General features: G+C 33.6%; 3 protein-coding genes across 5 annotated transcripts; 1 reads left to right on the top strand and 2 right to left on the bottom strand.

Annotated features, from left to right (window-relative positions):
• Positions 1–5,952: 5,952 nt before the first annotated feature.
• On the top strand, positions 5,953–10,871 carry LOC123214585 (U-box domain-containing protein 45-like). The gene is given in 6 exon segments (XM_044634447.1): positions 5,953–7,113; positions 7,270–7,455; positions 7,576–7,683; positions 7,997–8,899; positions 8,902–9,152; positions 9,827–10,871. Coding segments are annotated over 6 exon segments (2,310 nt in total). The 5' UTR covers positions 5,953–7,062; the 3' UTR covers positions 10,638–10,871.
• A 1,512-nt stretch (positions 10,872–12,383) lies between these two features.
• On the bottom strand, positions 12,384–13,884 carry LOC123212942. 2 transcript variants are annotated; one of them, XM_044632194.1, is made up of 2 exons: positions 13,254–13,884; positions 12,384–13,134 (listed from the first exon to the last, which is right to left on the bottom strand). In XM_044632194.1, the coding sequence occupies exons 1-2, from the start codon at positions 13,270–13,272 to the stop codon at positions 12,602–12,604; spliced, it is 552 nt and encodes a 183-aa protein (XP_044488129.1). In that variant the 5' UTR covers positions 13,273–13,884; the 3' UTR covers positions 12,384–12,601. The 2 variants fall into 2 exon arrangements, with proteins under 2 accessions (XP_044488129.1, XP_044488128.1); XM_044632193.1 differs by having other exon boundaries at positions 12,384–13,450; positions 13,525–13,884.
• A 146-nt stretch (positions 13,885–14,030) lies between these two features.
• On the bottom strand, positions 14,031–20,546 carry LOC123212940. Of its 2 annotated transcripts, none has more exons than XM_044632191.1 (9): positions 20,329–20,546; positions 18,865–19,629; positions 17,395–18,371; positions 16,913–17,159; positions 16,582–16,788; positions 15,355–15,528; positions 14,860–15,057; positions 14,607–14,720; positions 14,031–14,522 (listed from the first exon to the last, which is right to left on the bottom strand). In XM_044632191.1, the coding sequence occupies exons 2-9, from the start codon at positions 19,552–19,554 to the stop codon at positions 14,193–14,195; spliced, it is 2,937 nt and encodes a 978-aa protein (XP_044488126.1). In that variant the 5' UTR covers positions 19,555–19,629; positions 20,329–20,546; the 3' UTR covers positions 14,031–14,192. The 2 variants fall into 2 exon arrangements, with proteins under 2 accessions (XP_044488126.1, XP_044488127.1); XM_044632192.1 differs by lacking the exon at positions 20,329–20,546 and adding an exon at positions 20,272–20,328.
• Positions 20,547–22,346: the final 1,800 nt, after the last annotated feature.

Raw genomic sequence — 22,346 nt, 5'->3', positions numbered from 1 at the left:
TCCAAAAATATTATATGAAAACTGTGACAAATTTATAAGTGGAATAAATATATTATGATAATAAATCATCCTTATTATTGTAAAATATTTTATGTGATCTTATCTTGTATAGTAAGTATAGTGTGACAAAGAAGCACCCACTAGAGATTAGATTTATTGGATTTTTTTTGGGGTAATTAATTAGGATTTCAGTATAAATAAAGATAACATTTGTCACTCACCACATAAAACTATACTTTAAATAACTAATTTATGGGCATTTGGCCATTACTATATAGTATGTGATGTAGAAAGCGTTCTTCAAAAGTGAAGAGAGTATAATGGGCACTATCTATCGAATAGTGAGTGGGGAACTAACTGGCTTTATTGCCCTGGTCAACAACTACATTTTATGAACAAACTTTCTTCATTGCTTTTGATCTCCTCATTGAAATTGATTAAATGGTCACCAACCTGCAAACCATAACCAATCTTGTTACCATTTTGTTATTCTATTTACGTTATATATAAAAATAAATTTGAATAGAAACAATTCTAAATAAGAATTAGTATAAGTTCCATTTAAATTTATTGTTAAGAATATTATAAATTTCAAATAAATTATATATATTTTTCTATTCCAAATAATGTACCGTATCATGTGACTTTGATATTATTTAATAAATATAATAATATAATTTGATTAAAAAAAATATTATCTTGAGTAAGTCATTGACTTGTCTTTATGGCTATTTGACAATAAGACTTCTAAAATTCATGGGTTGCCGTGGCTGCCAAGTATTTCTAAGAGGAGTTGAGGTGGAGTAGAAGCAATGAAATTAAAAAAAGTTCCCATCTCTCTATAGCTGGAAAGCCTGAACTATGAGATTAAATCGAGTTTAAATTAAAAAGTCAAACTTTAATATAAAAATATATATATTTATAGTGTTTGAAAAATTTTAATATTTATTTATAATAAAATTTTTATTAAAAATATCAATTAGAATTAGAAATAAAATTATCATTTATTAACAAATTTTTAAAAAATAAAGTTTTATTATATTTTATTCTCTAATTTTAGAAATTTCATAATTTTCTCTCGTTTAAAGTTTTCAAGTTTTGAAAAATGATTATTTTACTCCTGAAATCTCAAGGTTTTATTTCTTCTCTCACCAACTACTATCTCTAGCTAGTCTTTTCGTTGACGGAACAATAGTTAGCTGGAGATGACGTCAGTTCTCTTGTCTAGTTTTTAGAGATCGCAATTGTCGAAGATGGTTATCGATGAGGGGAGAAAAAAAACCTAGCGATTTTGGAGATGAAATGATCATTTTTCAAAATTTGAAAACGTTGGGTGAGAAAAAATTATGAAATTTTTAAATTTAAGGAGTAAAATGTGATAAAACTTTAATTTTTAAAATTTTTTTAATAAATAATAGTTTTATTCTTAACTCTAATTGATATTTTTAATAAAAATTTTGCATAAACGAATATTTAGATTTTTTTTAAATCTTTTTAAACTAAAATTTGAGTGGAAAATAATCTTTTAATCAAATTAAAATTATAACATTTAATTCAAACCTAAATATAATTTTATTAATAATATAAATAGTATTATAAAAAAAAAAATAAAAAAATAAATCGAAATTAAATCAAATTATTATCTGTGTGACCTTTACCCACCCTAATAAATACATGAATTGTTGTTGACTTGGGAAACCTAACCTGACTTGGACGGCCAATCATGAAGACAAATTGTTGACCCACGTGACATTTATGTACTATCCGGCATGAATGTGGCCAATGGCAATGGGGGACTTATCCTAATGGTTTTATGGTTTCGATGTGAGTGTTCCTTCCCTTAAGTTATTCATGCTGCATAAGGCCTCCCTCCCACAACAATTATTTATAAATTTAATATCCTAATTATTCAAGAATTTGAGGTTGTAGTTTAGGTAAATTCATCTAGACAGACACGATCATTCCTAAATTTGTACTAGAAGACTCTTGACTTATTAGATCAAACCAAGGTTATATTAAATTATATAGACCACATCAAGTCAATCTATTATAGTAACCTCAATATAATTTTTTGAACATTAGTATATATTATAATGAATTCTATTTGGACATTTTTAAGGAAACTAATTCAACCCTTCAAATTGGGTTTTCAACTTATTTGAAGAAACTTTCTCAATAGGAACAGAGGTGAGAATGGATACGAAAGTGAATAAAATCCCTGCAATGAAGGATAAGGATAAATAAATCGTGATCTATCCTTTCTTCAAGCTATTCCCTCTCTTATATTTCTTCTTAACTGTTAATATTGAATTTCTCATCAAAAAATTGAATTATTATAAATATATCGACACTTAATAAATATTTGATTATTTTTTTAATAAGAATCAGAATGGAGAAAAGAGAGGAGATTTTTTTTTTATGGGAAGGGAACAATAATTCTTTGTTATCCTTATAGGAATAGAGAAAATATTGATCGAGAATGAAAAAATATATTTTTTTATAAAAATAAAGATTAAAATATTCGTTCTCGACCTAGATTAGATGTCATCCTAAAATTTTTATTTAAAAAGAAATAATTTATCTATATTTCTCACCTTAATTCTAAAAATTCAGAATTTTTCCGTAACTCAATTTTAAAAAGTTAGCTTAATTTTAAAAAATTATTTTTTCACCCCCACCATTTAGGGTTCCCAGGGTTTTTATATTTTTAAAGATAATAACTACCCCCCTCAAATTTTAAAACAATACCTTACACCACCAAAATTTTATTATTATTATTTTTTAACAACCATTCTTTCTAATAATTCCTTTTGATGTGTCGTCAACCCTACCATCAGTAAATCATCTCCCTCCCTACTGGTTTCTCAACATGAAAACCACCAAAATCTGACGAAAATCGCTGGATGTCACATTTGTGTGTTAGTCGACATACCACAGATGTGAACTAGGTTCATGCAACATCAATCGATGCATAGATCCATGCGATATTTAATGATTTTTATCAGATTTTAATGGTTTTCACATTAAAAAACTATCATAAAGGGAGAGAGCTTATTGGTTGTGAGGTTGACGATATGTCAGAGAAAATCGTCAGAAAGAATGGTCATCGAAAAGAAAAATAAAATTTTAAATATGTAAGTGTGATATTTTAAAATTTGAGGAGGGCAATTGTTATCTCTAAAATATAAAGTTTTTAAAAATTCTAAATAATAAAAGTGAAAAAAGAATTTTTTAAAAATGAGTTAAATGAGAAATTATAAAATTTTAAAATTAAGATAAATTATTTTTTAAATAAAAATTTAAAAAACAATTTTACATTTGAAATAATAGCAAAAATTAACAAATTGGCCTATTTGGCATTTGAACCTAAGCTTAATTTGTCAACACTAGCACCATATTCTATGCCTTATTCAGTTAGCCGCAGAGAGTTGGTGAAGATCAAGACAAGATGCCTTAAATGCCCACAATCAGTAACTTTGTATTTATTTGAAAAAATCAATGAACCCAAAGTTCAATTTCCCTCCTCCATTTTGAAACCAAACCGTCTTTTGTGCCTAAATGTGAAAACCCTCCACCCAAATTCCGCCATGTGTATTCTGCTGATTATGATTATGCGTACCTGAATGTACTGCACAGATTGTTTACATGAGGGGCAAAAAGTTAAAAGAACATCAACGTGTCGTTTATCACTCACTCTATCACTCAGCGCGTTCATTGACGCTCCCGGTGAATCATGTGATGGATTATTAGTTACAGTACTGTGCTTTTTTTGTGATTTGTTTTGATATGTCTGCCTGATGGATATGTTTTAGGCCGTTGATTGGGGGGAACTACAGTATTTTCCGTGAATAACGGATCTGAATCGTCGGTAATTATTTGAGAGTTAAAATTTGTGGTGCAAAACATGACCACGTGGAATCCTGCTGATCTCCATTATTGTAATCAAATAGAACAACCAATGAAATCAGCTTTATGCAAAACTGACGAAAATGCCCTCTATTTTTATTTTCCATTATACTCACAAATTTGACTAATATTAGAAAAAATAATTAAAGTTAAATCGAAATGTTGTATGCAATAGTCAATATCACAATAAGTTTACTTCCATTAATGCATGAAACATTATATTTAAGAGTATTTAATAAAGTACTATGTTAACTTTATTTGGGTTATGATTTGACAAATATTATAAATAAAAAATTAAATTCAATATATAAAATGTTCAATGGTCATTATCACCATAAGTTCTATTAATATATGAAACATTATTATTAAGAATATTTAATGATACACTTGAATGGATAATTTTACACTAATTTAGGGTTTGGATTTGAATTAGGTCAATTTGAACATCAAATTAGATCTGATAATTTCAATTCAAATTTAGGATTTTTGACCCCTTCTAATACTAACGAAGAGAAGATTTTCTAATAGAAATAGATAAGGAGACAGAAATAAAAAAAATTCTTATAATTGAAAACAAAGGTACATGTATCCTGTTCCATCCACACCCTACCCCTATCCCTATCCCTGTCCCCGTCTCCACCATTTTATATTAATATCTTTACTTAAAATACTGACATATTTTTATAGTTTTAGATTTTTTATATTTTTCAAATTTATTTATGTTTTTGTTGTATATATTAAAATGATTAATATATGATATTTGTGACATATGAAATAATGAATGATTTTAATTTTATTACTTAATATATTTATGTTGTGTTTAGAGGGTACAAAGAAGAGATTTTTTCCCACAAAACGGAGATGGGGATAGAAAGAGGAATTTTCTTCATGGGCAAAAGACCGAGAATATTTGTCATCCCCATGATGAGGGATGGGGACAGGGATATCAATCCCTTACCTATTGCCATTTCCATTTTAAACAAGTCGAATTTGAGTCAAGTTAGTTTGAATTCAATAAGTTATTGATAAATTTATCTTCTTTAGCAATGATTATTCTTTTTCATTTTTTATGACCTTATTAACCTCCTCCAACGACTTCACTAACAACCTTATTTTTAGCTCAAGGTAGATTTTATGATTTTAAGTTGACCTTTGTTTAAATTTATCTTGACTCGGATTCACGTTTACATTAATTATACTATTATGATTCGAATTATAGGAAAAACAAATCTCAAAAACTATATATAGATATTGGAAAATTATATAATCAGACATCAAAAGTTCATACTTTTCTATATAAAATATAATTTTATACTCAAAATTGATCATAAATATTAGGGTAAAATGTGACCAAAACTAATATATTCTACAAGTATTTCAGATGAGCAAGTTTGGACGATAAGAGTTGGATCCCTAAAATCAGACCAATCACTTTCTTCCAAGTAGGGCTGGACTCGAGCCAAGCCAGCTCGAGCTTGGCTCGGCTCGATTGCGCTCGAGCTGACTTGGGTTAATTCGGTATATATTTTTTTAAATTTTTTTATATAAAACGACGTCGTTTTGATCAATATATATTAAAAACGATATCGTTTTGATAACGAAAAAGGAGCTGAGCCGAGCCGAGCCAAACCAAACTCAAGTCGAACTCGAGCCGAGCCAAGCTCGAGTCAAGTTTGAGCTGAACTCAAGCCACCCATATATAAATCGAGTCAAGCTCAAACTCGATTCGAATTCAACCCTACTTCCGAGGCTCAAAATTCTTCAAAAAAAATTATAGTGCACTAGATTTTGGGTTGTGGTTACCCCAAGTTTCGTATAATATTATCGATAAAAATATAATAACTAGGAGGACAATTCTGTAATTGCACGAGATCTTGACAAATCTGTGTACCGACAAAGGAGGAGGTCGTCAAACGTCGGCCGGTGAACCACGGAGACAAGAGCGGCGAAAATTCCAAACCTCCAAATCAGAAAATATTTCTGAATAAACAAAATAACAAAATAATACTGCAACTGTCCTGTCCTGTCCCATCCCAGTTACACAGTTATTTTGTTTTTTCACACGTAAAAATAACACACACGCTAGTTTTGAACGCATAGCCATTAATCCTCCTCTCCACATTTACAGCATCTTTCAATAACAACAAACCGAAACCGAAACCCGAAAGCCAAAAGCCAATCTTTCTTCTTGTGACCCTTGCTTGAAATTCCCTCTTTATTGGCAACTAATTTGAAACCAAAACCTAACTGTAAATTGAAGACTATTTTCTTAATCTTGATTGGTGCGTTTCGTTTCTCTAAAATTCTTTGTAAATGCTCTTTTATGAAGCCTCCTTGGGCCGTCTCAAAATTTCCGGTACGATTTGGCTTTCAATTTTAGGTTTTCTCTTTTGATTTTCTAATTTTCGGCTATATTTAGTTGTCCTCTGTTTTTCGGGTTTAATGTATAAAAGAGCATTGCGTTGGGAGCAGTTCTTTATATGTTTTTATAGTTTCGTATAACTTCGAGTCTTGAGATTTAATCGTTTCTTCCGAGACTGTCGGTAGCAGCTGATTGTGATTTTTGTGTCGTTTCACGGTTAAGATCTCTCAACCCAAAAGGTCATTTTCGATTGAAAAGATCATTTTATTTGATTCCTTTCAATTTTTATTGGGTGGGTAATTTTTGGAATCTTGAGTATTATCCGCTTGATGAGATGTCTAAATCATTTTTTATTGTTTGTTTTCGATGAAAGAAAAAGTTTTCGGAATTTAATGGTTGATGAAATGTCAAAATCGAATCTTGCGTTTTTAATTTGTTTCCATCCTTCTCTCATGTCCAGATCAGTTGCGTTTCTGAGATTGTTCAAATGATATAGTAATTTTATGTTTTTCGGTTCCTTTTATTTTAATTTTCATGTTTGGTTTCCAAGAAAATTGGAAAACTGGGCAATTTAAAAATAGAAAATATAAAGAATTATAGTAATTTATGGTTGATTATTAGGTGGAAATGATTGAGAGTGCAGTTGTCAATTTTCTTTTCTGGTTAATGCAAGAAATTGACTTAAAAAAAAAAAAAAAAAGAAACACCTCTTGTTTATGCTGATTCCGTGTACTCACTCCTCCATTTCAGACGATATAAATTTGCTTTTAAGTTTTCTGCAGTGAAAGTGAATTATGGATATAGCTGAGCTTGAAGAAAGTCTGTTTGCGGCTAGTGATGCCAAGGTATAAATGCTAAAACTTTAGATTATCAGGTTTCTCATTTAGTCACCCAGTTAACCTTGACTATGTTTACAAAATCATTAGTGTTGGCTAAAGTGCTCTAGAATTTTAGTTTTTTTTTTTTTTTCTGACTGCTGCTGATAATGGTTTCTGATGCAGTTACATGGCAACCTGTGCAAGAAACTGTCCGCAATTTATTGCAAAATCTTGTCAATTTTTCCTTCTTTGGAAGCTTCACGGCCTAGGAGCAAATCTGGTATTCAGGCCTTATGTTCATTGCACATAGCACTTGAGAAGGCCAAGAATATTCTTCAACACTGCTCTGAATGTAGTAAGCTTTACTTGGTATGAATACATTATTATCTTCTTTTTTTTTTTTTTGAGTTATTTGGACTTCAATTTTTAGAAGTACTGAAGGGATTTTGTCATAATAAGTGTACTAATGATACCTTTCTTATCATGTAGGCTATAACTGGGGATTCTGTGCTTGTAAAATTTGACAAAGCACGTGGTGCTCTTGTTGAGAGTCTTAGGCGTGTTGAAGATATTGTTCCACAATCTATTGGGTGTCAGGTAATTTTCTTGCAGTTTTATTATAGTGCATTGAACAAAACTTCTCTCTTGAATGTCATGGGCCGTAAAACAGAGAAGGAAAATTTAAAATGAAGACTGAAAATGTGAAAGTTTGATAGAAAGAGTGCTCTCATAAGTATTCAAGTAAATCTTACACAACATGTAAAGAGCTGCTTTCTCGTAATGTATTACTGTAATTTATCATGGATATGTCCTTTATTGATTGCGACTTTAGTGGTTTTTATTAGAAATTATTTTTGTTTAAATTCCCTACAAATTTCACTAACCCTATTTTTGGTTATACTATTTCCAGATTTTGGAGCTTGTGAATGAACTTGAGGGCATTGTTTTTTCTCTGGATGCTTCAGAGAAGCAAGTTGGGGATGATATAATTACATTACTCCAGCAGGGTAGAAAATTTAACGACTCTAATGACAATAATGAGCTTGAAATGTTTCACCAAGCTGCTACTAGGCTTGGTATTACTTCTTCCAGAGCATCTCTTACAGAAAGAAGGGCTCTCAAGAAACTTATTGAGAGAGCTCGTGCAGAGGAAGACAAGCGGAAAGAATCAATTGTGGCATTTCTTTTGCACCTTATGAGGAAATACTCGAAGTTATTTAGAAGTGAGATAATGGATGACAATGATTCACAAGGTTCGACACCTTGTTCGCCAACTGTGCAGAGTTCCTTTGAGGAAGGAGGGCATGCCTTTGACCGTCAACTGTCAAAACTTAGTTCTTTCAATTTTAGGTCAAACAATAGAAAATCAGAGCAGATGCCTCTTGCACCAGAAGAATTGAGATGTCCAATATCTTTGCAGCTTATGTATGATCCAGTGATAATTGCTTCTGGACAAACATACGAAAGGTTATGCATTGAGAAGTGGTTCAGTGATGGGCACAACACCTGTCCAAAGACTCGAGAAAAGCTGCCTCATCTTTGTTTGACCCCTAATTACTGTGTTAAGGGTCTGATTGCCAGCTGGTGTGAACAAAATGGAGTTCCTGTTCCTGATGCCCCCCCTGAATCTCTTGATCTTAACTATTGGAGACTGGCTTTGTCTGAGTCTGACTCAACTAATTCGAGATCAATTGGAAGTGTCCGTTCTTGCAAGTTGAAGGAAGTGAAGGTTGTTCCCATGGAGGAGAGCGGAACGATCGAGGAGTCGGAATTCTGTGAACTTGAAAATGCATATGCACAGGAAGAAGAGTATGAAAATACGCTCAAAAGATATCAGGATTCCTGAATGTCTTGAATGGAGAAGAAGACTTTAGAAAGAAATGCAATGTTGTGGAACAAATACGGCTCTTGCTGAAGGATGATGAAGAGGCCAGAATTTTCATGGGGGCAAATGGGTTTGTTGAAGCGTTGTTGAAGTTTCTAGAATCAGCTGTGCATCAGAGGGATTCTTGTGCTCAAGAAATTGGAGCACTGGCTCTTTTCAACCTTGCTGTCAACAATAACAGGTTTGTGTTTTTGTATAATGTTTCCTGAGATTTGAAGTTTAATTGCCTGTCTTGGTTGCTGGATTGGTAGTAATTGATGTGGCTTGTAGCTGACATGATAGTCAGTGCTTTAGATGTTTCTTGCGAGTATCATTCAACTAAGCTGCTTGCACTTTTGTGTAGTCACTTGTATGATAAGCTTGCTCATGTTTTACTCTATGTTCTCCTTTCTGGCATTCCAGATAGTTTGGTCTTTTGCCTTGTTTCTCTTCGCTCATTGTCAACTTTATTTTGTAGACAAGAGCATGATTATCCTTGTAACCGTCAGCCTTAGTTATTGTTTGAGGTTGTGAAAATGGTGTAAATGGAATAACAAAGATCACAGGGATGAATAATAAGAGTTAGATCTTTTTTCATGCTTAGGAACTCTACATAAAGAATTTATCAGAGAATCCTCCTCTTTGAAATTATAACAGAATGTTCTTTGCTTTTTGCTGTCATCGTGGCCTATTACCTTATTACCTTGTAAGGACAGACCAAATACATCGTTAGCAGAGAGAACGTAGCCATATCGTATACTTAGTGAATCTTTTAGTCTTGTTTCTTTATCTGCTTGTGAACCGTGTAGACATGTCAATAATTTGATGTCGCTACACTTTTAGTTGTTTGCTTATATATTCATTATGTGATTTCAGGAACAAGGAATTGATGTTATCAGCGGGAATAATTCAATTGCTGGAGGAAATGATCTCCAACCCCAACTGTCATGGATCGGCAACAGCTGTCTATCTGAATCTCTCCTGCTTTGAAGATGCCAAGTCCATAATTGGCTCAAGTGAGGCTGTCCAATTTTTAGTTCAGCTTTGTAAAGGTAAAACTGAAGTACAAAGCAAGCTGGATGCTCTTCATGCCCTTTTCAACCTTTCCACTGTCCCTTCCAATGTTCCAAGCCTCCTTTCTGCTGGCATTATTAGTGCCCTCCAATCCCTAGTGATTTCTGGTGACCGAATGTGGACAGAAAAATCCCTGGCTGTTTTGCTAAATTTGACAACAAGTCAAGCAGGAAAAAATGAAATGCTTTCAGCCACTGGTCTAATTGCTGGACTTGCAACGGTGTTAGACACTGGTGAACCCATTGAACAGGAGCAAGCTGTTGCATGTCTTTTAATTTTGTGTAATAGGAGTGAGGAATGCTGTCAAATGGTTTTACAAGAAGGTGTCATACCTGCACTGGTGTCAATATCGGTGAATGGGACCACGAGAGGACGAGACAAGGCACAGAAACTTTTGATGTTGTTCCGGGAGCAAAGGCAACGAGATCATCCTCCCGTTGGCATTATACAACAGGTTGACATTGACGAAAAGACCACACCAACACTTGCTGCTGTGCCTGATCCTTCTCCCGAACCAAAACCACTATCTAAATCGGTCTCAAGAAGAAAGACAAGGAGAACTTTCAGCTTTTTCTGGAAGAGGAATAAGAGCTACTCACTTTCTCAATGTTAACGCGCTTCTGTTGTGAAGTTTTCTTGTATCTTCTTTTCTAGTTCTTTTTGTCCCGTACCATGGGGCATACTTTATTTTTCTTTTGGTTTCGTAGAGTAGAGATGTACAGCCCTTGTAATCTATGGATTTTGTCTTTTTTTTTTTCCTGGCCATCTACTTCTGGGTAGGATTACAGAGTACCTTGTACTTCTTAAGGGACGCCTTATACAAAGCTCAGCCGTTTGTTTCCGCTCAGTGAAAATTTTTGGAAATTTATTCTATGTCCTAGAAACTAAATGATATTCCAATTTTAGTTTTCGAATATGATCATCAAGGTAAAACAGTATTTATTTTCGTATATTTAGGATTCAAATAGTCTCATTTTGGGTGAATTAGGATAGATTGCGTGTTCTTTCCTTCTCTTTTACTGTTTATATTATGTGTTTTTTGTTTTGGCAAAATGACCTGTTCTAAATATTCCGACCCTTGATATTTACATGAATCATCAACCATAGACAATGGTTTGCTCTGGCCACCTGAATTCTCTCTAGGGAAGCAGTGATATTTTCCCTGCAAGTAGTTTTCATAAGCATGGGTATTTGTATCTTAAAACACATAGAATGTATTATACAATATATTATAGATAGAAAACAGTTCGTATTTTAAAGTATAACAAAATTTGGTATAATATAATATACGTATCATATGATACAATACATGTTTTTAATATAGATTAATATATTGTTTTAAAAAGTAATGATATGAATTTTGTAAACACCGATTAACGACAAGCTTATAATGGAAAGTATACTGACTTGGTTTAGCCCTCAAGAAGTGGTTCAGCTTAGATGGGTTTTTTCGTTAAAAGAAAAAAGAAAGCATACTGACTGATTAGGATATGGACAATTGAAAGCTGAATTTTATAAGCATTTTGCTTTCTTTGCTTGTGGGTGTTATAGGTCCTGGTTTTATAAATCTCGGAAAATGCTTTCACTAGAAGCTAAGTAAACCAAGTCTTTTTAATTTAACATCAGCTCCCATCAAAAGTTTCTTCCATGAATGATTAGTACCAAGAACCAATCTTCTGACCGGAAAATTTAAAAAAAAAAAAAGGTTGCCAGAACAACCCAAGTCAACTCTGGTGCCGAAACAATAAAGGGAGATGATTGAACATTCAAGTGACAATAATTGATATGATGAATCGCTGTTGAATCTCATTAAGATTTAGATACTGCCATACTGGATTGCCCTTCTGGTCGTTCTGTCACCTGTTTTCTTGGCCGTCCAATCTTTAGCCAAAACTAGGAAAAGTAATGTTGCTCGCTCCTTCAAGAATGGAATGGTTCCGTTCGTGCCCCCGTTCATCATTCTACCCAAATTGGTGCCCTTAGAACGACATCTGAAAGGGCCTGTTTGCTTGCCTGTTCATCATTCTGCCCAAAATGGTCCTCTGGAACGACTTCTGGAACGCCCGTGCTAATACCCTGCTAATGCTGGAACGGTCGTTCCTATCTTGAAACGTTTGTTCCATGATCCCGGCATCAAACTCAACCATACAAAATCACAGACACTCTTAGTGATAAAATCTAATTTCTTTCAAACTTGCTCCTTTTGACAAGTGAAATTCTCGCAATGTGAACTTGCCATGCATCTAAATCTTTCACAGCAACTAAATTTATCTTTCAAAATTTCAGTTTCCACCTGAGCTTCTTATATTGGATTATGTAGTCAAATTAATCCTCTGCTTTCATTACTTGGATCTCGATATGGTAAAATGTGGGATATGTTCACATATATATAAATACACATATATACAAAGCAAAACCAGTATTGGATTCTCTTCAACTCCATGTACAAGTTCTGTAACATATATTACAATTAAACTAACTGCCCGGTAAAACAGTAAAGGCCACCAAATGCACACTGATTCTGACATTGAACGTTCAAAATCTTGAAGCAGTGGCAATCAAAACCATCTGTTCATCTCAGCCTATGAACGAAAATGAACTTGCCAGCAGATTTTCTTTACCTTCTGTTGGTGTGTTGGCATGCCATCCGGACTCGAACAGTTCTAGAATAGGATCATTTGTTGTAGTTATGTTTTCCTCGCTTTTACTTACTTTTACATATCCATTTTCTTCATCCCCAATCACATGTTTCTGAGTCTCTTTCATTGTGCCACCATCGTTATTTTCCTTCTCTTTCTCACCATTTTCTTTGGTTCCCTTCTCTAGAACTTCCTTGTAGGTGCCCTTCATGTCATGTTTCTTAATATTCATAAAACCTGTGGCGTTTTCAGCTTCTTGTGATTGATGTTTCTGATCAGCTGATGGCAATTCATTGCTGTCAGAAACATCCATTACAATCTCCTTTTCCTTTGCATCATCAAACCCCCAATGTTTCAAAATAGAAATCCCAAAATTCAGCCATGAGATGATCTGAATCAGAACCCAATCTACAATTGGAATTTGGTCAGGAAGTTTGTTCATAGCATCATCAAACTTTCCAGGCAGCATTTCTGCAGTTTGAATGAGGCTGTCAATCTTGTTGAAGACATGTTTTGAAGGAGGGAAAAGAGTCTCCACCATGCTCATAAAAGCTAAAACCAAATAATCAGAAAAGTACAGGATTGCTAACCATTTACATTCCAGGGCATGCATAAATGGATTAGCCATTTGGACTGATCTTGATAATTTTCTGATTATTGAACCGAATGGCCCGTTTAAATCCTGTAATCTTGCATAGATTCTGTGAAGAATTAATGAGATTACAACTCCACAGGTATGCAAGGGCGGGCACCTGGAATTCATCCTGCTGGTTACTGCTGCTGATTCCTGAGAAATTCAAGCCAAGTTTGTCAATGAAGGAGTCCCAAATACGAAACAATTCATGAACCTGAAACTCTTACCATTTAGAAAGAAAAGAAAATTGTACTTGCCCTGCAAAACCTGACAAATTTATATTTTCGCTCAATGAATATTCAGCATAATAAATAAAGAGAAATTCAGAATTCAACTTTATGTGCAAATTGGTACCACGAATGTAAAACCGATATTACAAAATATGTTTGCTACTGTTTATTGTCCCGTGGTAATAATAGTGGAAACATGAACGGCTGTTATAAATTTTAGGGGGAAAATATTTTTTATTAGATAAAAAAATTTGACTACCACGTCATTTTCTTAAAGATAACATAAAACAATTCTAAATTTTCATGTTATCATTTTTCTAAAAAAGTATATTTTATTTGTAATATGTGTCATACAAATCAACAAAACAATAATCCTATATTTGAAATTTTCATCTCCGAACTACCTGCAATCCCCAAATACCTTCACTAGCATGATTCACGTTTCATCTGGGGACGCAGAAACATTCCAAATGGTCTAAGATCAAGAATATGGCAAGCAAAAATGCGAAAAAAGGTGCACGGCAATAGAAGCAACTAATATGTACAGTGAAATAAGTAAGGATCTAATGGGAAAATGCAAAAAATTGTCAAAAAGGCCGCCTATACAAAGTAAAATATTAACATATAAACACTAAAGCTTGAAAAGTGCGATTAAATTGACATTATTATTTGCCCTCCTTCCACACTTCTTGAAGGAGTTGATATCTGACAACTTTTCGACCCCCGTTTCCCTTGGGCATCCAGTTGGGAGGGGCTGAAGTCGTAGAAGTGTGGGAGTTGTCGATGATAATGGAAGTTACAGGTGAGTCCAATTCATCAAGCTCGTCATCACTAGTGTAAGATTTTTTTAGCACAGTTGACCCACTCTGTAGATCTGGACTTCTAAACTCTCCTATAATGCCGATCAGTGAAACTGCAGGAGGTGGCGAATAGATTGTGGGAGCAGCTGAGCATGGGAAGATTGTCACTGAATCCTCCTCAGCCTCACCCAGGTCCTAAATAAGAATTAAGAAATGATTAGCAAAGGAAGTTCCTTGCAAGTGGGGAAAAAAATTATGTGCTTTTTGGAAAGGGCCAACCTCAGAATCCAGGGCATCAAAAACTGCCCGTGGAATTGGAGTTGGGTTAAAATCATCTGGGACAAAATTGTCAAGAACCCTCTTGATCATTTCCACACCAAATGTAGGGCATACCTTCAAAAAAAAAAAATTAAATGGAAATTTAGATTTATCATGAAACAAGGAAGCAAATACACCATCGCGGCAAAACTGGAGTTTTCTTCAATATATTGCATCATATTTGAATGAAAATCTGAAGTCTTTAGCATTGCACCTCTTTCCGTGTGGAACTATCCACCAGCATTTCAGATGGAAGCATCATGAGATCACTTAATGCATTGAGAAGATGGAAAGCCTTTGAAGATGTGTCACTGTCCATGCTCATGTCATTAGAAATTTCATTCATATTTTCAGGAGGGTCATTATCATCAATACCAAACAAATCTGTAAGCCATCTGGACCAGCTCCCTATCTAGAAACAAATAAACAAGAGGAGCAAGATCTTTTAATCAAGAGAAATCAAACAGTTCACAACATATTTGATAAGATTTGAGGCTTTTGTTTTATCTCATTGTCATTACGCAAGGGCCAGAAAAAATTCAGCAGTACAGTTCAAGAATAAATGCATAAAAGTGAATGAAATGAGCGAAAAAAAAAGACAATCCCTCAAAATATAAAGATACAGACACCAGTTTTGCACATTGGGTAGGAATAACGAATCTTCATCAATTCAACAAGCACCAAATTAATAAATATTATCAAGACTCACAGCATTTTTCAGTTGTGCACCCGCCCCAAAGCTTGATTTCCCAGCTGGAATAGGGAGAACTTTAGGATCACTGATGGGATCAGACACTGGATCTGTTGGCATCTCTTCAGCTGATTCACGAAGAATAGCGTTGAACATTGCCACATCCAATCTATCCACCAGCTGCTCCATTACCTAAAGAGCCACATTTTTATTAAATTCTTTGCAATAATAGGATCTATTAGAAAATTGCAACAGAAGATAAAGAGAGGGAGCAATTAAGACAAAGTCAAAACATTCTGAAAAGATCCAACTGTGCTACTATATTATATTGCAATTATACAACCATCAACCAGCAGATATACCAAAGAGCATGTTTTCCGAAGGATTGTAAGTAAAAGACAGGATGCAAGCAGGTGAAGCAGCCTATGGAACAAGATGTAACTGTGCTTGCACAATATATTCGAGATATAAAAACATTAGTTACAATTTGTACAAACCAGTTGTGCCCAAGGGGAATTGATGAAAGAGGTCCAAGAATCAATATCCACACATACCAACCTTAGAGGGGAATCAATTTAACTTGTGTTTGTGTATGGGAAAGCATGGCGAGGGGAGGATGCAAGTTAAAATGAAAAACGAGAATGAGGCCAGCCAGATGATATACCAGAAAAAGCATGTTTTAAGAAGGAAAAAAAGGGAAATATCATATATCAACAGTCATAGCAGACTCTACAAAGAAACAATGTTGCACATGACAGTGGAATTAGATATGCCAATCTAAAAACTTCACCAAGATCCATGCTTTGATCAGATAATAGTGACTCTATAAGAACTGTAAGACAGGTTACTTTTTCTACTTTTCTTTCTTGATGACTCCACTGCTAACATGTAGTCTTATTAATAAAATATCAGTATCATTCTCAGGAGAATTTTGACATTCCATGGGTATAGGTGGACACAGAAACATTTCTATCATTGATGATGAGCACTACTGGTATCAAATTCAATGATATAACAGACAATTAGATTAACTTGAAGGGACTGTCAGATATATACGCATAACCTTGAAGATAGAAGCTTAAGCACAAAGAACTTGTAAGGATGGGCTTCCATATCACTTTCTAAGGAAAACAACATGTTTTAAAGAAACATTATTGGTAGTGCTCATTAAGATATAACATATCATGCAAAGAAATAATATTTGTAATGTGAGTCAAGGGAGGAAATTAAAAGAGGCAGACAAACCAATTTAGCCAGCACTGGCAAGCAGCCACAGTCATGTCCTCCTGCTCGAATAGGACAAAGCAGTTCACATGCATCTTTGAAAGCCTTCTTCCAGAGCTCAATAGACAAATTTCCCTGCTCTTGGTCTCCCAATCCATACCTCTTCCGAGAGGTTTTCCTTGAGCCTGAGCCCTTTGCAGCTGCAGACTGCATATGTGGAGTGAATGTCTGGAGAGTGTGAAACAGGAGGGTATATTAAGCTTGATTGCTGATGACTATGATTTAAGCCAAAACCATGATAGCTCCAACAGCCACAACAGAAACAGTTTGAGGGGAAAAAAAAAGACTTTACCTGCCACCAAACCGACTCAATGATTCGGGAAAAGATCCAAGCTTCAAACTTTTCCAATGCAATTACAAATGTTTGAGGGTCCTCCCAATCATCAGAATCTTCAATTGAACAATCTTTCTCTTCTTTGTTAGGAGCAGTTCGATCACTGTTATTCTTAGTGCAAAGTCCATCAGAAAGTTGCAACTTTTTGATTGCCTCACTGACAATTGCTCTAAGCACAACTGAATTTGACAACCAAAAAGTCAACCTGTAAGCCAAAGTCAAGGGAACATTGGAATGAATCATGGAGAATTATAGAAAAGGAATAGATTTAATGAAATTTACATGCAGGAACACAGATGTGAATACATATGTTGCAGATGATCTTAATATTTTTATTTAACCAAAGGGAATTTTCATATCACAATCTGACAGCCCTTTCGGTTGCAAATTACTTGGATTTCCAGAATTCAAGATTAAGTTTCTAAAAGTTTAGTGCATACCTTGGAACATCATTCCCACATGCTTTTGAAACCAAAACTAATCCTGAAAAGGCAGCTCTTGCTGCACTTGCCCTCTTACTTTGGGACCTTGCTTTGCAAGCATAAAGATAGAATCTAGAAAGCCGTCGTGCTGGTACATGAACTTTATTTATTGAACAACCATGCTCAGCAATGACTGAATACAGACCGATCTCAAGAGCAGCAGCTTCCCTTAATTCTTCCTCAAGCATTTTGATTTTAGATTCCAGTTCGACTTTGATGTTGGAAAATCCATTTGCTGTTTCTCCCATTGTACTTTGTGCATTACTCTTACAATCATCATACTTATCTTTTGCATTATTAATTTCCTTCCATTTGTACTGACTATCGTTGATCTGCCCATAGCCCACAGCTGAATCATAACGTAACTGAACAGACTTAATATTCTTTAGTTTATCATTACTAACAGTTCCACTCTGTGCTCCAAGTGAGAACCTGCTGTTGGCAATACTGTTACTCCTTAATTTGACATCATTTTTTGCAGCATCTTCTGGTAATTTACTTACTAGTCTGTCCTCTAAGGAATTTTTCTTTACTTTTAAGATCTGATTGCCCTGTCCATTTTCTTGGCACCTCTTATCTTTTTTCTTCAAAAGATGAACATATAACTCACTTGTAGCAGCCTCTAGGCCATTATTTTCATGTCTCTGAGATTTTGTACCACCCTCTAGATCAGTTGGAGAGTTCTCTACCCTTATTTGTCCCATGTTAACATGTGCCTCAATAGACATATTGGAGGATGCAACTTTTGCTGCAGGATCATTTACAACATTTCCTGAATCAGAGAATAAGCTTGCTGATGACGAAGATTCTGTGCTCCCATTTATTTTTTGAAGGACTTCAACCACTGGATTCACCTCTTGCTTTGCAGATGCAATACTTGAGGATAAAGCAGGCTCTCCATTAACCGGACTGTCCTCTGCTGAGTCTGATCCATTCTACAAGTTTATAATGATATTTATTATTTAGAGCTACACAACTAGAGTTACTAATGTAAAAGAAAATACCCATAAGACCTACCACAATTGCAGTTAAGCTCGTGCATAGCATGAATTCATACATGCAAATGATACGATGATGTACTGTCCCAGGTAAAAACCAAAATATTTACATCTATGGATAAGGTTGAAACATCAAATACAGGAAACATCATGTTTACACATCTGAAATAAAATCTTGACAAAAGATTCGGCTAGAACCAAAATAAAGGAAAAAGCTAAACTTAACAATAAGCAATGCCACAATTCAATACTTTATTTTGGCTAAAAGGCCCAATATTCAGCAAGTCAAACCCACAAGCTAGAATTTGAAAGCCAATACCGTGCTGTGGCACTAGATGCATGATGATAAACATTCAGGCCCCATTGTCCAAAAAAAAACAATGTCAAATTGCAAAGTAATGCATTCGTAGGAGGATAAGAAAAGCATTACCTTATAATTTCTAGCAGTTGAGCCACTAGTAGTCCCAAAAGTAGAAGATGGAATAGTCAATGATGAATGCGATGAAATGTCATCATCATCAGTGAAAGAAGCAATCTCACATTCCTCATGATTTCCTTCATTCATCAAGTCAGAAAAAGATCCAGTTCCATTCTTACCCAACATTGACACTTCTTTGACCAAGCTGCTCTTCGGTGATGAAGAGGAGCTATCTTTGTAGAATGGCTCAATCATAAGAGAAAGGACAGGCTGTGCTGTGTTGCTAAAAGTTTTCTTGAAGTTAAATGGAGTGCTAATGGCAATGGCTTCCTTCATAATTCCATAATCAGCGAGGTTTATAACAGCTGATCCCAAGAGTTGACTTTTATCCTTTCCATTTTCATACAAGTAAAATTCTAAGCAGTTCTTCTGAAAAATATCACGGGCCGTTCCTTTCTTTGATGCCTCCTGGCATAAAGTAACTTGAAGCCTGAAAGACTCACTAAACTCAACTTTCCCATCTCCAACACCAGAAATTAAGGACCCTGAACTCTGATCATCATTTTTCCATTGAAGCAAAACAGAATGAACAGATCTTAACGACTGCGATGGTGGCCAAGGTCTAATCTCTTGAACACGAAACAGATAATCAACTTGCAACGATATACGCTTTCGGTTCTTTGTTCTCAATCCAAGAACCATTGTTGCAAAAAATAATGATTTTCCTCAGAGCAAGTATGAACAATCACAATGCCTTCAATTCTGAAGCCTTAAACACTAAACAAGATGCAAAAAAAAAAATCAAAATCAGTAAGAAAATTAAACATTCGTTACCGCAAATACAAAACTGAACTTGAATTCATACTCAGAGCTTCGATCAAGTTCACTTGACTTTAAAACAAAGTTATCATAGCGAGTTCAAATTATGGACTATGGAAAAAAAAATAAACAAACTTGAAATTAAAACATAACGTGGGTCAGTATACACAAAAAATAATAATAAATAAATAAACAATATTTTTGGTATCACCCAATCAGTTCATGCATACCATTTGTTTATACAAACAAATAAATTAAGCAGAATCCAGCATTGAAAATTATTATATCAGCCTAAAGAAGACATCACAACTGAGTAGAAAATGCCAAAATAATACAAAAATTGCAGTAAAAAAATGCCCCCCAGGTCACGAGGGAGATTAAAAATATAAATCTAAACTGGTTCAAGCCTCTTTAACACAATATTTTATTATAAACGAGGAAAATTGAACCGAATAAAGAGAAAAAAATTAAAACTTTTCTTCTTTTTTCACAGGATTAAAATAGCTAAGTTGTAAACAAGCAACTAGAGTGTGATTAAAACATTCATATAAAATTACAAGTCACAGCATCAGATCCCAAATAAGGTGAAGAGACACCCACTTTGAAAACCAAAGGAAGCTCAAATCTTTAAAGAAAAAAAAAAGGAACTTTACTAACACTGTTACAGAATGAAAGAGTCTCAACTCAGGGAGAAAGAACCAAAGTCACTGTATAGGGAATGCATGCGTTTGATTGTCAAAGTCAATAATTATGCGTCTACTTTTAGAGCATAGATAAAAATGTGAGTAAAAATAAAAATAAACAAAATGGGTTTGAAAATTGAGAAAATGGAAGGGATAAGATAAAGAGAAGCGTCACAAATATAGGAAACAGTTGCGTTTGGAAAGACGATATGAAACGACTGCTTTCTGTTGTTCCCATGGTCATTTTATTGTTTCTGTAACTGTTAACAGTGGATTAGCCATTTTAGTCCCATTCGGGATTATTACAATTATATTTATTTCTTTTAAATAAAAAAAAATATATATATATAAATTTAATCCACCTTATTATATGATTAAATAAATTAAAATTAAAATAATATTTAATTATATGATAATATATATAAATATATATTTATTTATATATTAAAAATAAATATATATAATATTATTTAAAATACACATATATTATTAAAAAAATAATAAAAAAAGAATTTATCAATAATTTTTTAGTAACTTATTAAATTCAAATCAATTCGATTTAAACTTAAATTCGGCTAACTCAACTTAAATTTAATGGGAAATGTATGGTAGAACATGAAGAAATAAGTCAAATGGGAAGGTTAAATGTTAGAATTTAGTTAGGAAAATATGCAGACCATTTTTGTTTGGCGTAGCAGAAATACATCTCTTTTTTCACTCAAAGTCAGTATGAATCTTATTAACTGCATTGTTCATGTACCGAGTTAAATATACAAATAGATATATATACGATATGATATCATATAATTAAATATTAAATAATATTATATATACCTACTTTTGATATACAATTTATGTACATAAATGATTTATCATTATATAATTGAATAATTTTAAATCATGTGTCATCATATAATATAACAATACCTAATTATATAATAATATATCATCTATGTATTAAATTATATACTAAAAATAAATATATATAATTTTATTAATTAAATATTACTCAATTATTATTAATTTAGAATTACTGTGTCATATAAAAATTTACTACGATGTCCCCTCTTTATACTGAAAAGTGGGCATACATGATTTGACTGTTTTCCAAGTTATGGTGCAGTTAAATAAATATATTAAAAGGTTATTAATGATGATGATAAATGAAAAGAAAAGAAAAGAAAAGAAAATGGTTATTATTCAGAAGGCTGATATGAAATTTATGTTCACTGTGTGTAAAGCTTAATTTGTATGACCAGAGAAGTCTATCTAAAAGTATCAGAGATTATGCTTTGTGATAAATAATAGATCCTTTTGGTTGTCTTGTCCAACAGAAAAATATATATATTCTAATCTAAAGGCTTACACATAAATAGTGACTTTGGACAATTTTTCCTGCTTTTGCAAGGTGAATTCAGTGAGGAATCTACTTTTACTTTAAGACAATATGGCACCCTGTGCTCATGGAAAAGCAAAAAGGGACACGAATTTCGGAGATGACATTATTAAAACATCTAGTTGAACAGTTGTTTGACATGTCTTGCCAGGGCAAATTTGTAATCAACTACAAAATAATTCTCTCAATCATGCAGGGCTTGCCACATTAAGTTGCTCCCACAAAGTCACGGGTTTCAAGCCATTCTTAGATAGCAGGGATGGATTCCAATTAAATCCAACTTGTACAAAGATGAGTTTGAACTCAATTTAAATCCAAAAAATTAAACTCAAACTGACAATGAAGACACTATAGAAACTTGTCAAAAATACGGAGAAAAGAAAATTGCCCAAAAAGCTAAAATCTATTGATGATTTGTTAAATTTACACTGACTCAACTTTAACTCAAATTTAAGTATTCTAACTCGAGTTTGGCTCATTTAAAAATCAAAACAAGCACGTCAAAAACTGACACAACACCCAAACCAAACATTACTAAAGCTTGATTTTGTACCCCCAAGCTGAACGTTGCTCAGTGTTAAGCATTTCAAAATATA

The sequence above is a fragment of the Mangifera indica genome, chromosome 4, assembly GCF_011075055.1.
Source record: "Mangifera indica cultivar Alphonso chromosome 4, CATAS_Mindica_2.1, whole genome shotgun sequence".
NCBI lineage: Eukaryota > Viridiplantae > Streptophyta > Magnoliopsida > Sapindales > Anacardiaceae > Mangifera > Mangifera indica.
Note: the sequence above shows the minus strand (reverse complement) of the source record. Positions and strands in the feature narration are given on the sequence as shown.